The 13889-nt window shown below is 54.6% G+C and overlaps 1 protein-coding gene across 1 annotated transcript; it reads right to left on the minus strand.

The window, feature by feature from the left end:
* Positions 1–2039: 2039 nt before the first annotated feature.
* Positions 2040–3105, minus strand: LOC137456652 (olfactory receptor 14J1-like). Its single transcript, XM_068168222.1, has 2 exons — positions 3082–3105; positions 2040–2995 (listed from the first exon to the last, which is right to left on the minus strand). The coding sequence occupies exon 2, from the start codon at positions 2970–2972 to the stop codon at positions 2040–2042; it is 933 nt and encodes a 310-aa protein (XP_068024323.1). The 5' UTR covers positions 2973–2995; positions 3082–3105.
* Positions 3106–13889: the final 10784 nt, after the last annotated feature.

Here is a 13889-nt window from a genome sequence, read left to right on the forward strand (position 1 = left end):
AGTCACCTCACAGTCTCCCTAGTGAATTGTGAGCTCCTGACACACAACTGACCACATGATCTCACACCCAACCACCCCCCTCCTTGTGGCCAGAGCCTGAGAAGATCACAGTTTCATCAAACCCATCTGGTTCCTTTCCTGCCAAGGGTTTGAGTGGAGAAACCTTCCTCAGAGGAGCTGCTGGATCTGTCCTGGTGGAAGGGGTCCCTGCACATCATCCTGTCCAGTGACCCTACTAAAGGCAGGGTGAGGCAGATGACATCCCTCAAAGGCTCTGTCCAGTTTGGCCTCATCCCCAAAGGAGCTGCACAGGCCCTGGGTCAGATGGTGCAGGGAGCTGATGAAGACATTGCACAGTGCTGGCCCAAGGGCTTGCCCTGAGGGGGATGTCACTGGGAAGCATCTGCCAGGAGCACTCCAAGCTGGTGACATTTGGGCTTGATCCACCAGCTGGCTTCCCATCCACCACCTCATCCATTGCTTCTCTCCAGCTATCACCATTCTGGCTCTAAAGAAACTATGAGAGACCATGGCAAAGCCCTGGCTAAGGTCCAGGGACAAACCATCTTCTTTCCCCTACTCACAGATATTCCTTACTCTCTCTCTTGGCCTGCAAATAGCTGCAGGGGGGGTTTGGCCAATCACCTTCCCAGGGACTGTGCTGAGGGTGACCAGTCTGGAATGTGTCCCATCCTCCTTCTTGGCCTCCTTGAAGATGCATTTTCCAAAGACCCAAAACCTCTCTGCTGGTTCTGTGCACAGTGCAGGGCACAGTCCAGGGAGGGTGATGTGAGCAGACAGGAACTGTTGCAATGAACCTGTCCAAGGCACCTGAGATGAATCTCCCTGGAGCAGAGAGTTTGTTCTGCAGTCACACACAGAAAGGTCAGAGCTCTGTCAGGTGTCCACATCTGAGCTGGCCTCATGAACTCCTTCCTCACCTTGGGATGTTTAGAGACAGAATCTTTCCCCATCACTCACACAGACCCTGCACTGCAGCAGTCACAGGGTCTCCCTGGCCTCCTGCTGCCCCTGCCAGAGGCTGAGAGGCTCCTCCAACCTCCAGGGCCTTGGCTGTTGGTGTTTGTGCTCACTCAGGTTCCCCTCACCCCACACACAATGCCCCTGCTGACCTCTCACCTGCACAATGCAAGCAGGCACTGCTGGCCTCCCAGGGAGGGACCTAGGAACCTATCCAAGCTGGGGTGAGAGGCCAGTGCTGGAAGTGGTGGTTGTGAGGGACTAGTCCAGGGTGACTGCCCTGGGACAGCTTCCCCAGGGTGTGCAGTGAGCACAGGCACAGGTCAGACCCTGCTCTGATGCTCTTCAGGTCTCTTGCAGGAGGCCTGGCTGTGTGAGGACACTGCTGTGTGCCCCATCCCTGCACACTCCACACTTAAACCCTTCCCTGGTGTTTGTCTCTGGGGGACAATTTCTTGGGCATGCTCTTGAAAGAAACTTTAGATAAAGACCTAAGCCTCCAGACACTGCCCTCAGCAGATCACCTGTCTTGATGGAACTGCCCTTGGGGGCCAGCTCAGTCACAGAAGTGCTCATGGCCTGTCCCTGCCTGCGGTCACAGGGCTGCACACGGCAGAGCCATGAGCAAGGTGCCACAGCACTCAGGCCTTAGACCAACACAAGGGATCTGAAGGAGAGTGTGGCAGGGGAAAGAGAGCAGCCCTGGAAGAACGAGTGCTGGGGCTGTGTGGCAGAGCTGTTGTGCTGGGACTCTTCACCTCTACCTCTGAAGAGATGAACTGCCCCTGGAGCTGCAGAGAAGGCTTGGAGGAAGGAGCTCAGGAAAAGACAAATGCTCACAGAAAAGCCTTTCTGTTGTTTAACCAAAGAAGGAGCACAGCTCCTGTTACACAAACTCTGGGTCAGAAAAGCAAAGCAGGGAGGGGATTAGAAAGGGGATGACAACATTATAAAGAGCAAAAATCCCCCTCCCCTGCTCCAACCCCTCAAAGTACAGGAGCCAGGCTGGGCCTGCTCTGAGAGGCATCAGAACTGCTCTGCAGGAGAACACAAAGAGTTTATTGCTTCTCAAAACACCCAGGCATCAGTTTGCTGAGGGCATCCTTCAGCTCCTGGTTCCTCAGGCTGTAGATGAGAGGGTTCACTGCTGGAGGCACCACCGAGTACAGAACTGCCATCACCAGATCCAGGGATGGGGAGGAGATGGAGGGGGGCTTCAGGTAGACAAAGATGCCAATGGTGATAAATAGAGAGACCACAGCCAGGTGAGGCAGGCAGGTGGCAAAGGCTTTGTGGCGTCCCTGCTGAGAAGGGATCCTCAGCACTGCCCTGAAGATCTGCACATAGGACACCACAATGAACACAAAACATCCTGCAAATGCAAAAGCACTGAAAGCAAGAAGCCAAACTTCCCTGAGGTAGGAGGTGGAGCAGCAGAGCTTGAGGATTGGGGGAATTTCACAGAAGAACTGCTCCACAGCATTGCCCTGGCAGAGGGGCAGGGAAAAGGTATTGGCTGTGTGCAGCAGAGCAGTGAGAAAGCCACAGGCCCAGGCAGCTGCTGCCAGGAGGACACAAACTCTGCTGCCCAGGAGGGTCTCATAGTGCAGGGGTCTGCAGATGGCAGCGTAGCGATCGTAGGCCATGACGGTGAGGAGAAAATACTCTGCTGAAAGGAACAAGGAAAAGAAAAAGAGTTGAGAAGCACATCCTGCATAGGAGATGGCCCTGGTGTCCCAGAGGAAATTGGCCATGGATTTGGGAAGAATTGTGGTGATGGAAACGAGATCTAGGAAGGCAAGGTTGAGGAGAAAGAAGTACATGGGGGTGTGGAGGTGGTGGTCCCAGGCTATGGTGGTGATGATGAGACTGTTACCCAGCAGGGCAGCCAGGTAGGTGGCCAGGAAGAGCCAGAAGTGCAGGAGCTGCAGCTGCCTTGTGCCTGTGAATGCCAGCAGGAGGAAGTGGGTGGTGGAGCTGCTGTTGGACATGGTCTGTCTCTGGCCATGGAGGACTGTTGGAAGAGGAGAAGACATCACACAGGTTAGGAGAGAATTCCTTCAGACAACTCCTTGGCTATTTCCCAGACAATCCTCTCACATTTACTTCTCCTTCTGTGCAGGAACTTTGTGCACTCCAAGCTTCACAGCCTTGCAGTCACCCCAGCAGGAGGTAGCTGTCCTGTCCTGTGTCTCTGATGGTGCAGATGGGAAGCTCTGCTCTGGAGCATCTCCTGCCCCTCCCTAGAAGAGAGAGATCCCAGAGGCTGTGGGATGTGGCAGCTTTACAAGCTCCACAAACTGCAAATCCATCCTCCTGCACCACAGACTCACCACACCCAGGGCTGGGAAGCTTTCTCCTCTTTGAGCTCTCAGCACCCAACCTGTCCTGCCTACCTTGAAGCTCTCTCTGCCTTCCTCATCTCCTTGAGATGTCCTGGCAGTGCCCTCAGTCCTGCTGCCCTGTGCAGAGGAGCAGCTCCTGGGCAGAGCTGTCTCTCTGCAGTGCTGCCTGCTTGACAGCAGCTCCCTCCAGCCCAGGAGCCTGGCCCAGCTCAGCAGCAGAGGACCAGCCCAAGGCATTTAATGACTCCTCTGGTGGCCTTGGTGTCGAGTCCATGAGTCTGAGAGACTGAGAGCAAGCTGAAGAAACCTCTCAGGAAGCCAAATGCCAACTGCCAACTTTGCTGGAGCCTTAATGGGTCCCACTGAGGACCATCACTGACAAAGCCTCCCCAGGGGCTTGTTAGAGCAGAAAAGCAGAAGCAAGAGCAACAACCTGGAGCTCAAGACGGTGCCAGGGTTGCTCTGATGCTGAGCAAACCTGGATGGGCTTGATCAAGCCAAAGGGCCAAGTCCTGGCCCCCAGCCCCTTGGAAGGCAGATCCTGTCCCTCAGACATGGCTCAGGGCTCTTCCTGGGGCAGTGGGATGTGAGGATGTGCAATGGCTGGAGCAGGTCTATGGTGTGACAGTGCTGGGTGGGGCAAGGAGGCAATGAGGTCTTTGTGAATGAAGTTCAGCTACCTTCTGGTTGCAGAGACAATGGCCACAGCCATGGTGATGAAGAGGTCATCTCTGATGAGGGCTTTAAGCTTTGCCAATGCCCTCAGTGGTCCCCACCACAGCCTGCCCTATGGTGTCCCATAGCTGCACCTCTGCCTTTGAAGACACCCAGTCCTCTCTCCAAGTTCACCTCAATCTCTCATCCCCCTCACTGACATCTCTCCATCCTCCCTGCCTTTTCCATGGAAGAGAAAGCCAAGGGCTGGGTCAGCCTCCCTCTGAGTGTCCTCTGGTCCCAGAGGTTATCAATTTATGCTGGACCTTGTTCTCACCAACAGGGAAGGGCTGGTAACCAATGTGAGGCTCAGAGACATCCTTGGCTGCAGTGACCATGAAGCAGTGAATTTAATATCCTCAGGGTAATCAGGAGGAAGTAGAATATAGAATATAGAATATAGAATATAGAATATAGAATATAGAATAAACCAGGTTGGAAGAGACCTCCAAGATCATCGTGTCCCCCTTCAACCAATCCAACACCACCCAATCAACTAAGCCATGGCACCAAGCACCCCATCAAGTCTCCTCCTGAACACCTCCAATGACAGCGACTCCACCACATCCCCAGGCAGCCCATTCCAATGGGCAATCACTCTCTCTATATAGAACTTCTTCCTAACATCCAACCTAAACCTCCCCTGGTGCAGCCTGAGACTGTGTCCCCTTGTTCTGGTACTGGCTGCCTGGGAGAAGAGACCAACCTCTGCCTGTCTACAACCTCCCTTCAGGTAGTTGGAGAGAGTAGTAAGGTCACCCCTGAGTCTCCTCTTCTCCAGGCTATGCAACCCCAGCTCCCTCAGCCTCTCCTCATAGGGCTTGTGTTCCAAACCCCTCACCAACTTTGTTGCCCTTCTCTGGACAACTTCCAGCAAGTCAACCTCCTTCCTAAACTGAGGGGCCCAGAACTGGACACAGTACTCGAGGTGTGGCCTAACCTGTGCAGTGTACAGGGGCAGAATGACCTCCCTGCTCCTGCTGGCCACACTCTTCCTGATGCAGGCCAGGATGCCATTGGCCCTCTTGGCTGCCTGGGCACATTGCAGGCTCATGTTCAGCCTACCATCGACCAGCATCCCCAGGTCCCTCTCTACCTGGCTGCTCTCAGCCACTCTGACCCCAGCCTATAGCACTGCATGGGGTTGGTGTGGCCAATGTGCAGCACCTGGCACTTGGATGTGTTCAATCTCATGCCGTTGGACTCTGCCCATCTGTCCAGCCTGTTGAGGTCCCTCTGCAGAGCCTCTCCACCCTCCAGCAGATCAACTCCTGCCCCCAGCTTGGTGTCATCTGCAAATTTACTGATGATGGACTCAATGCCCTCATCCAGCTCATCAGTAAAGATGTTAAAGAGCACAGGGCCCAGCACTGATCCTTGGGGCACACCACTGGTGCCTAGCTGCCAGCTGGCTGTGGCACCATTCACCACCACTCTCTGTGCTCAGCCTCCAGCCAGTTCCTAACCCAATGCAGTGTGCTCCTATCCAAGCCATGGGCTGACAGCTTGGCCAGGAGTTTGCTATGGGGGACAGTGTCAAAGGCCTTGCTGAGGTCTAGATAGGCTAAATCCACAGGCTGCCCCACATCCACCAGGCAGTCACCTGATCATAGAAGGAGATCAGGTTGGTCAGGCAGGACCTGCCCTTCCTAAATCCATGCTGGCTGGGCCTGATCCCTTGGCCATCCTGTAAGTGCTGTGTGATTGCACTCAGGATGACCTGTTCCATGATCTTGCCTGGCACTGAGGTCAGGCTGACAGGCCTATAATTCCCTGGCTCATCCAACCGGCCCTGCTTGTGGATGGGCCCCACGTTGGCCAGCTTCCAGTCTTCTGGGACCTATTGTGTCAATTGTGTCAGAATGAGCTCATTGACCCAGCTCTGGTTTTTTGCTGGCTTACAGCAGCTATTTGGGGCATGAACAAGGGCCCTCAGATGCTCTCATGAACCCCTTCAATTATCATATTGGAGTCTGTGACCAATCTGCTGTGACACTGCTCTCTATCCCAGGATCACAGGATCACAGGAATGACTTCTGTAGACCTTAGCATTATTTTGCTTTTGTGTCCAGTGGGTACTAAAAAGGTTTTTTACGTTCACTCGTTGCAGTCAGGGACTAGGCTGAAGTTCCCCCTTCAGACTGTAATAGGAACTCATGGATTGTGACAGAAGGCAGAACAGAGTCCCCCTCGGGTGTTGGTGTGCAGCCTTGTACTCTGCTTCCCCAAGGTGGAACACAAGATGGAGCAGTGACCTTGGCCTGCACACCAATCCTTGGCAGGCACTCTGAACATCAGCATTCTCACTGCCAGAGGCAGCCACCATGCAAACCTGCTCTGAACATCAGAAAGTGCTGGCACTGAGCAGAGACTGAGCTGAGCAGTCAGATCCCTGAACAGAGTTGGCTCTATTCCAGCTCAAGCCAGGACACCTCTCCATGTTTTGTCCTCAAGAATCCCAAAGAATCCCAGAATCATACAATGATTTGGGTTGGAAGAGACCTTTAAAGATCACAGAGACCAACCTGCTTGCAATGATCAGGAACATCTGCAACTAGAGCAGGCTGCTCAAAGCCCCCCTCCAATCTCCTCTGGAATGGTTCCAGGATTGGGCATCTCCCACCTCCCTGGGCAACCTGGGCCAGGCTCTCACCTCCCTCAGTGTCAAACATTTCTTCCTTCTCTCCAGTCTGAATCTCCCTCAGGTCAAACCATCAGCCCCTGCCTTGTCACACCAGGCCCTGCTCAGAATCCCTCCACAGCTTTCTGATCAGCCCTTTAAGTACTGTTAGGCCCCAGTTGTGGTTTCCCCTTTTCCTGTTGGTTCCCCAGATGACAGCTCCAGTCCCTGCCCCACAGCCCAGGGATAAGCCACAGGAAGCTGCTGCCCACCATTCCTCTTGCATTTGGCTGCCCTGGGGATGCTAAGGTCTCCCTCTGCATCCAGGGAAATATTCCCCTGAAGTCACCCCCACTGAAGAGAGGAAATGATGCAATCATGGAACCACTGAGGCTGGAAAAGACCCTTGAGATCACCACATGCCATGGGGTGAGGGAAACATTGCCGCTGTGACAGTGGCTGGTAACTCAGTGCATGCCTGGAGAGACCGAAGCACAGCCCAGAGAATGGACACAAAGTCCCCAAGGCTGGGCCACACAGGGCAGGGGACAGAGGAGCATCCAACCAGTGTCTTGTGCCCATGGCCTGCCCTCCTGGTCTGCATTGGGGTACCCCAGAGAAGAGTGTGGGCTGAGGGCCAGGAAGGCCCCTGGGCCCTGCATGGGGCTCTGAAATCTCCTGTAAGCCCAGGGGTGCTGAGCCCATGGGACAGGGAACCACCACCCCTGCCAGAGTGGGGCAGAGGAACCAGGGGTCCCAGCTGCCTCTCCATGCTTCTCACCTGCCCTCACCCCAAAACACCAGAGCGTTTCACCCCTCCCAAACACCATCTGCCCAAGGCCTGGCATTGTGACTGCCTGCATCTCCCAGCCTCAGGGCAGGATGCTCCAAGGGAACCCTCTCTGGACAAAGGCTCCCAGGTATCCAGGCTCCCAGACCTGCCCTCTGCCAGTCTGCTCCTCACCATGGTGCTGCCAGAGGATGCAGGTGTTGGGGTAATGGCAGAGGAGTGGCAACATGGGCCTGGACACACAGAGTGTAGCTTTGCTGAGGGGGTTTATTGATCATGAGAGGGACATGGCCCAGGGCTCCCAGGGGATCAGGTGGGGACATCCAGGGATGATCATCTCCTCTTTCCTCTGAAGGAGGCCACGACAGAGGTGTCACCAGCAGTTCCAGTCCTGAAAGAGAGAGACTCCCAGGGTCAGCTAGGACATAAGAGGAACCTTGTCCCCACTATGTCTCTTTGCAGAGACTTGGGGAAAGAGAAGGGAATTGGAGCTCTCAATATACCCTGGACAGGATTTGGCTCTCCTGAGATCCAGATGCCACCAGAGTCCCTTGCCCAGTGTGTCGTTACCCTGGGATGTCCCTAAATCTCCCAGAGCTCTGCCCAGCTCTTACTGTGCCTGTGGGGGTCTGTGTGGCACCAAAGCCTCTGCCTGGCCTGCACAGCGACCCTCTGGGTCTGTAGAGCCCTAGTGAGTTGAAGCAAAGGCACAGAGCCAGCTCTGTGCTGTGTACCCTGGGGCACGGATCAGGGACAGTGACCTCTGTTTCCTTTTCTCACACCTAAGGTCTGCCCACCCCAGAGGGCTCAGGGATGCCCCAGGGCCCAGGATTCTTTGTGGGGTTAGGAATGCCCTGGTGCTGCTCACCTAGACAGCAGCTTTAGCAGCTACAGCCAGGCGCTTCTGGCGCACCCGCTCCAGCAGGACATCAGCCGCAGGCAGCTGGGGAGAAAGGGAGGTTAGGGACAAGTCTGGGTGCACTGGGGTGTGCTGGGAGGATGGGGGGAAGCAATGGAGTCCTTGGGGAAGTTGCTTCTGGAGCAGATGAGCTGGGATGGTGGTGCCCAGAAGGCAGTGAGGGTCCTGGGAAGGGGCCCACCTGGCTGTGTGGTTGTGTACTGGGGCAGCCGGGGGTGTACTGGGTTGTACTGGGGTGGATGGGGATGCAAAGGGGGCTCTGGGGGAGAGGTCCTCCCTTGGAAAGCACTGGGGTGCTGGGGTATTCTCTGGAGTTGCAGTGGGATGCACTGGGGTGTGCTGGAGCACCCTGGGATGCTCTGCAGTGTTGTGGCCATGGGAAGGGAGGGGGTGGGGCCAGCAGAACTCGTGGTACCCACCTCGACACTCTCCAATGGCTCAGGTTTGGCTACATTCACCTGCAGAGAGACCAGGAGACCTCACTGGTCACTGGGATACCTCCAGTCCCAGCAAGAGATGGGAGGGCCAAAATGCCCTCCCGTCCCCCAGACTGGATGCCCTCCAAGTCCACCTCACTACTTACATCCAGTTGAGAATTTTCCTCAATGCTTTCCAGCAGTGCCTAGGGAGGAAGAGCAAAGAGGTGACCTGGAAGGAACCTCAGTGGGGCCCTGAGTGGGGCACAAGTGTCCTCAGTCCCAGCAGGCCAAAGGCTTCCCTCTGGTCTGAAGGGGAAAATGCCTTCTGCTCCCCTCAGCCTGATTCCTCCAAGTTCCCCTGGGATGCCTCTCCATGCAGGGTCCAGGGCTGGGGATGGAGACAAGAAGAGTGTAGGGAATTCAGGTCTCCAAAGAGGATGAGGTTAAGGAAAAGGCTTCCAACAACAGAGCCCTGGGGTGAATTAATGGACCCCAATGGACTGGGCTGGAGTGTTGAAGGGGCAGGACAGTGTGGGATGCAATTGATAGGTAAAGAATTCAAGATGAGGGGGCATGGGGACATCAAGAGAGCTGGTTGGTTGGGGCAGAAGAAAGAGGCCAAAACCAAAGGGACTGGGAGAGTGTTTGGGAATGGCTATGGCAGGAAGAGGATTTGGGGTGACCACTGCAATGGAGAGGATGAAAGGCAAAGGGCTGAGGGACAAGATGGAAAGAAAGGCATTGGGAGAGATCAAAGGGAGGGCATCTGGGGACATTAGATAGGACATGGAGGAGATCCCAGGCAGAAGATGTTTGAGGGGAGCAAAAGCATGGGCTGGGGAGTTGCAGAAGGGAGGGGTGTGGGGTCACCAAGAGAAGAAACTGGTGGGAGCCTTCCCAGCTTTGGTGTTGGACCTTCCCAGGGAGGGAACAGCTCCAGGCATTCACAGAGTCAGGATGTGGCTCAGTTGGTAGCGCATCAGACCCTTAATGGGAAGGTCGTGAGTTCAAGCCTGAAGTGGGCAGTAGTGTCCTCCCTACTCTAGTCATGAGGTGACAGGTTGGACTCGATGATCTTTGAGGTCTCTTCCAACCTTAGTGATACTGAATACTGAGGAACTCAGGCCTTGGGCACAAGAAGCTGCTTAGTGGGGGAAGTGGAGGGAAGAGATGGAGCTGTGGGAGGGAGAGAGCTGCATTGCCAGGAGAGGCAGGGGAGCCTGGAGGAGCCTCTTGCTTGGGCAAGGGAGAGGCCAAATCAAGGGGTTTCATCCTCACCACTCCAATTTCATTCCACATGTCGTGTAGCCATGACCCATCCCCATGAGCCCCTCCCTGTGGCACTGGAGTCCTACCTTGGCATCTGCTGGGGTGCACAGCAGGATGGTGAAGAGCAGAGCCACGCCGACCACTGCCACCTTCATTTTCCTCTGTGGTGTGGTAAGTCCTGGGTGAAGCTGGGGAAGGTGAGGGGCAGATTTATCCCTCCCAGGACTCCTCCTTCTTCCTCCTAAGAGCCCCCAGGGAAAGGCAGGCTTGGCAGTGGCACCAGCCCTGGCAACAAGCCCAGCCCTGGCACGGAGTCACCCTCACCTCTGGCACGGATCCATCCACCTTCCTTGGCATCTCTCCAGCTTCCTGCATGGGGCAGCTGCAAATCAAACAGCCCAGGCCTCCAGGGGCACTGGGGGGTGGGGTGGATAGAGTACTGCTGACAGCAGTGACCACTCACTGCTTCCACATGAAGACTCCAAAAGCCAGACCCTCCCCATCTCCCAGTGCCTCTCCTTTCCCTGCACTGCCACCTTCCAGTCTCCCTCACCTCCCAGCCCAGTCTTTCACCCCAGGAATGCTCCAGAGGTGACACCAAACTCAAACCCAGGGTCACTAAGAGCCATCCCTGACACCTCTCCAGCCCCCTGGGGAAATTTGGGGCTGAGACTGACTCCTCTTCTTGGGAACACTGGGAGATGGGAGGACAATTGGTGGCCTGGGCGGTAGGGACAGCAGAGTGGCTGAGTGTCTTGGTTTGAGGAGCGAGACAGCTGCTCTTCAGCCCTTCCCAGGGGAGTAAAGGACAATGCTCCCTGCTGGCTATGAAAGAAAGAAGTGGCAGTGGAAGTATCAATCACAACTGCATACAGCAGCACAAAATCCATCATCCACCTCAGCCATGGCTCTCCAAGAACCTCCTTAAGCCAAAGCTTCACACCACCTTCCTCCAAACCAGGCCAAACACCCAGGCCTCACATGCACCCTCCTCCCCACCCCCAAGAGAAATTCTGCTTGCCAGCTCCAGGCCAAGCCAGGCCACTCCAGGCCCCAAGTGGCAGCCTGGCCAAGGCTGAACAAGCCTGAGTCCCCTGCACAAACCCAAGATAAAGCTCCACCTGTCCTCCTGGGAGCAGAGAGGTACAAAAAATGGAAGAACAAAGAGAAATGGCAGTGTTTCTAGAAATGCAGGGCTTATGGGCATGAAATAACAGGAGATTACACTTTTTGGTCCCCCTCTGGGACCTATCTAGGAGGCCTGTAAGGTATGGTTTAAGACACCCCAGTGCTTAAAGCCTCGACACTGAGATCTTCAGTGACTGGAAGCACTGCTGGGGAGCACTGGGGGGTGCTGACCACTGGGAGATGAGAGCTCATTTGGGGGAAGTGCTGGGGTGGTTGCAGTGCTCAGCTCCAGCCCACCCCATTGCCCTTGCACTCCAGGACCCAAACTGGTCATGTCTGCTTCCCCAGAGCAGAGACCAGAGGGGAATATCCTCTGCCCTGGCCCTCACCCTGACAATGCCTGGGGCCACTGAGCCCTCCCAGACAACCTGGGTCCCACTCTGCAGAGCTGCCCCTGGATGGTAGGTCCCAGTGACCCTGGCCCCAACAAGACTCTGGCTCCAGCCCTGTCCCTAGCTGGAACTTGGCCACAGCTCACCCAAGGCCCTTGAGTGTCCTTTCAATGCCCTTTTCCTTGGCCCAGGCCAGCACTGTCCCTGAGCAGGGTGCGACCATCCACAGGGCCACAATGAAGAGGGCTCTTGTGCCCAGGCAGCTACTTGGAGCTAATGGTGGGGCCAGAGCTGCCCTGGCAAGAGGAAGGATGTTTGTTCCTGCAGCACCTCTGATCAGCTGTGAGTGCCCAGGGCCTGTGGCACAAAGAGCCCCTTCAGCACTGACCTCCTGGGGCATTTTGAAGGGCCATTGGTCTCTCTTTACAGGACACTAACTGTAAACAAGAGCTCTGCTGTGGGGCAGTTGTGCAAAGGCCTAAGGCAACAGACTTGAGAGTTTGCTTTGGAAGCTGCCCAAGAGCAGGCAGTCACCTGGCACATGGTCACTGTGACAGCTCCTGCTCTGGGAGCTCTTTGTCAGAGCTGAGTGGCTCAGGGATGAATTATTGAGCCTATCAACACTGTGCTGTGAGCTGATTGGTGTTCTGGAGTTCCCTCCAGGACTGCAAGAGAATCTCACCTCCTCCCCACAAGCCTGTATCCCAGCCCTTGTGCCAGCATTTCCAAGGGGATGCCTTCCTCTCTCACACTGAGCTGTGTCTCTGCAGTTAAGGCTCAGGCTTTTTCTGCTCAAGGGAAAGGGCACTGCTGGCACACACCACATGCCACCCTGTGTGACCAGGGAGGACGTGAGGAGGTGGCATGGTGAACCTACCTGGGGACTGGAACCTTGGGGATAGGAAGTGCAAGAACAACCAACAGCCAAAGGCCATGGACCCAGGAAAAGTGCTGCTGAAGGGTCTGTTGGGTGGAGCAGAAGGGCTGCTCCTACTTTCCACCTGGAGGAAGGGAATTCTGCTCTGCAGCTACAAAACCCAAACCCTGCCTATGCTGACCAGAAGTAGAGAGTCCTGTCTCCAGCTGGGCTAAATAAGAATATGGAACTAAAAAGTGAGACAAGGATGTTTTCTCTTATGATCAAATGTGTCTTGTGCAGATTTGTCATGGGTTGAGGTGGTGCCTCTTTAAAAAAGCACAGAGTTGAGTCCTCTAGGATGGAGTGGAAAATTGTGCCTTTGTTATTCAATGGCAGGATTCTGCTCTTTCTTTACAGCTGGCAGCAAGGCCAACTCGCTCTTGTTCTGCCTCCTGCCAGCTCAGTATCACAGTATCACCAAGGTTGGAAGAGACCTCAAAGATCAATGAGTCCAACCTGTCACCACAGAACTCATGACTAGACCATGGCACCAAGTGCCATGTGCAGTCCCCTCTTGAACACCTCCAGGGACGGTGACTCCACCACCTCCCTGGGCAGCACATTCCAATGATGAATGACTCTCTCCTCACCTTGAGCCTAAACTTCCCCTGGCGCAGTTTGATACTGTGTCCTCTTGTTCTGGTGCTTGTTGCTTGGGAGAAGAGACCAACCCAGCTCTTTGCAGGGAGTCCTTATCTCCTGCTAACATGAAGGGCAGACCTGCAGACGCCTGACTAATTTTCTCCTGTGCAATTATGGCCTGCTTAGTCCAGGGAGACAATGGGTGGGGGAGAAAAGGAGCAGCTGGGGTTTGTGGTTCAGTCTGCTTGGGGGATGGGGTTTGTGCATTTTCATGCATTCTGTACTTTTCCTGTCTATTTCTGAATACAATTTCTGTACTTATCTCCAATTCCACAAGAGTGTCTTTGGTTTACTTCCATTGGGAGTAAAATGATCTCTGTCCACTCTTTAAACTAAGACAACATTCTAATTAGATTTGCATCATCATCATCATCATCATTATTATTACATCTCCCTTTCACTTTCTGTCCTATTAAACTGTCTTTATTTCAGCACACAAATTTGACTTTTTCCCCTCTGCTGGGCTCTGGCACATGGAGGATGATGTTAGACCACTGTGCACCCTGTAAAGAGCTGGCTGCATCCAAAAGGGATTGTCTGAGGCAAGCACTAGCAGGTGGCCATTACTTGATAGCTCAGAAATAACAGCAGGATCAAGACAGCTTCTCCTGCGTTCATTGCTCCCAGCATCCCTCAGATGGGAAGGGTGAGACAGGATTTGTGTCTTAATGTCTGTGTGCAATGTGTTCAGGCATGATCAAGTCTTCTCTGTCAGGAGTGAAATGTAAAGATCGGAACTATGAAGATCGAA

The sequence above is a fragment of the Melanerpes formicivorus genome, unplaced genomic scaffold, assembly GCF_026170545.1.
Source record: "Melanerpes formicivorus ecotype bairdi unplaced genomic scaffold, bMelFor1.0.p_v2 SCAF_134, whole genome shotgun sequence".
NCBI lineage: Eukaryota > Metazoa > Chordata > Aves > Piciformes > Picidae > Melanerpes > Melanerpes formicivorus.

Excerpts from the sequence above, each read along its gene's own strand:
- LOC137456652 (XM_068168222.1), bottom strand. The coding sequence starts at position 2,972 with ATGTCCAACAGCAGCTCCACCACCCACTTCCTCCTGCTGGCATTCACA.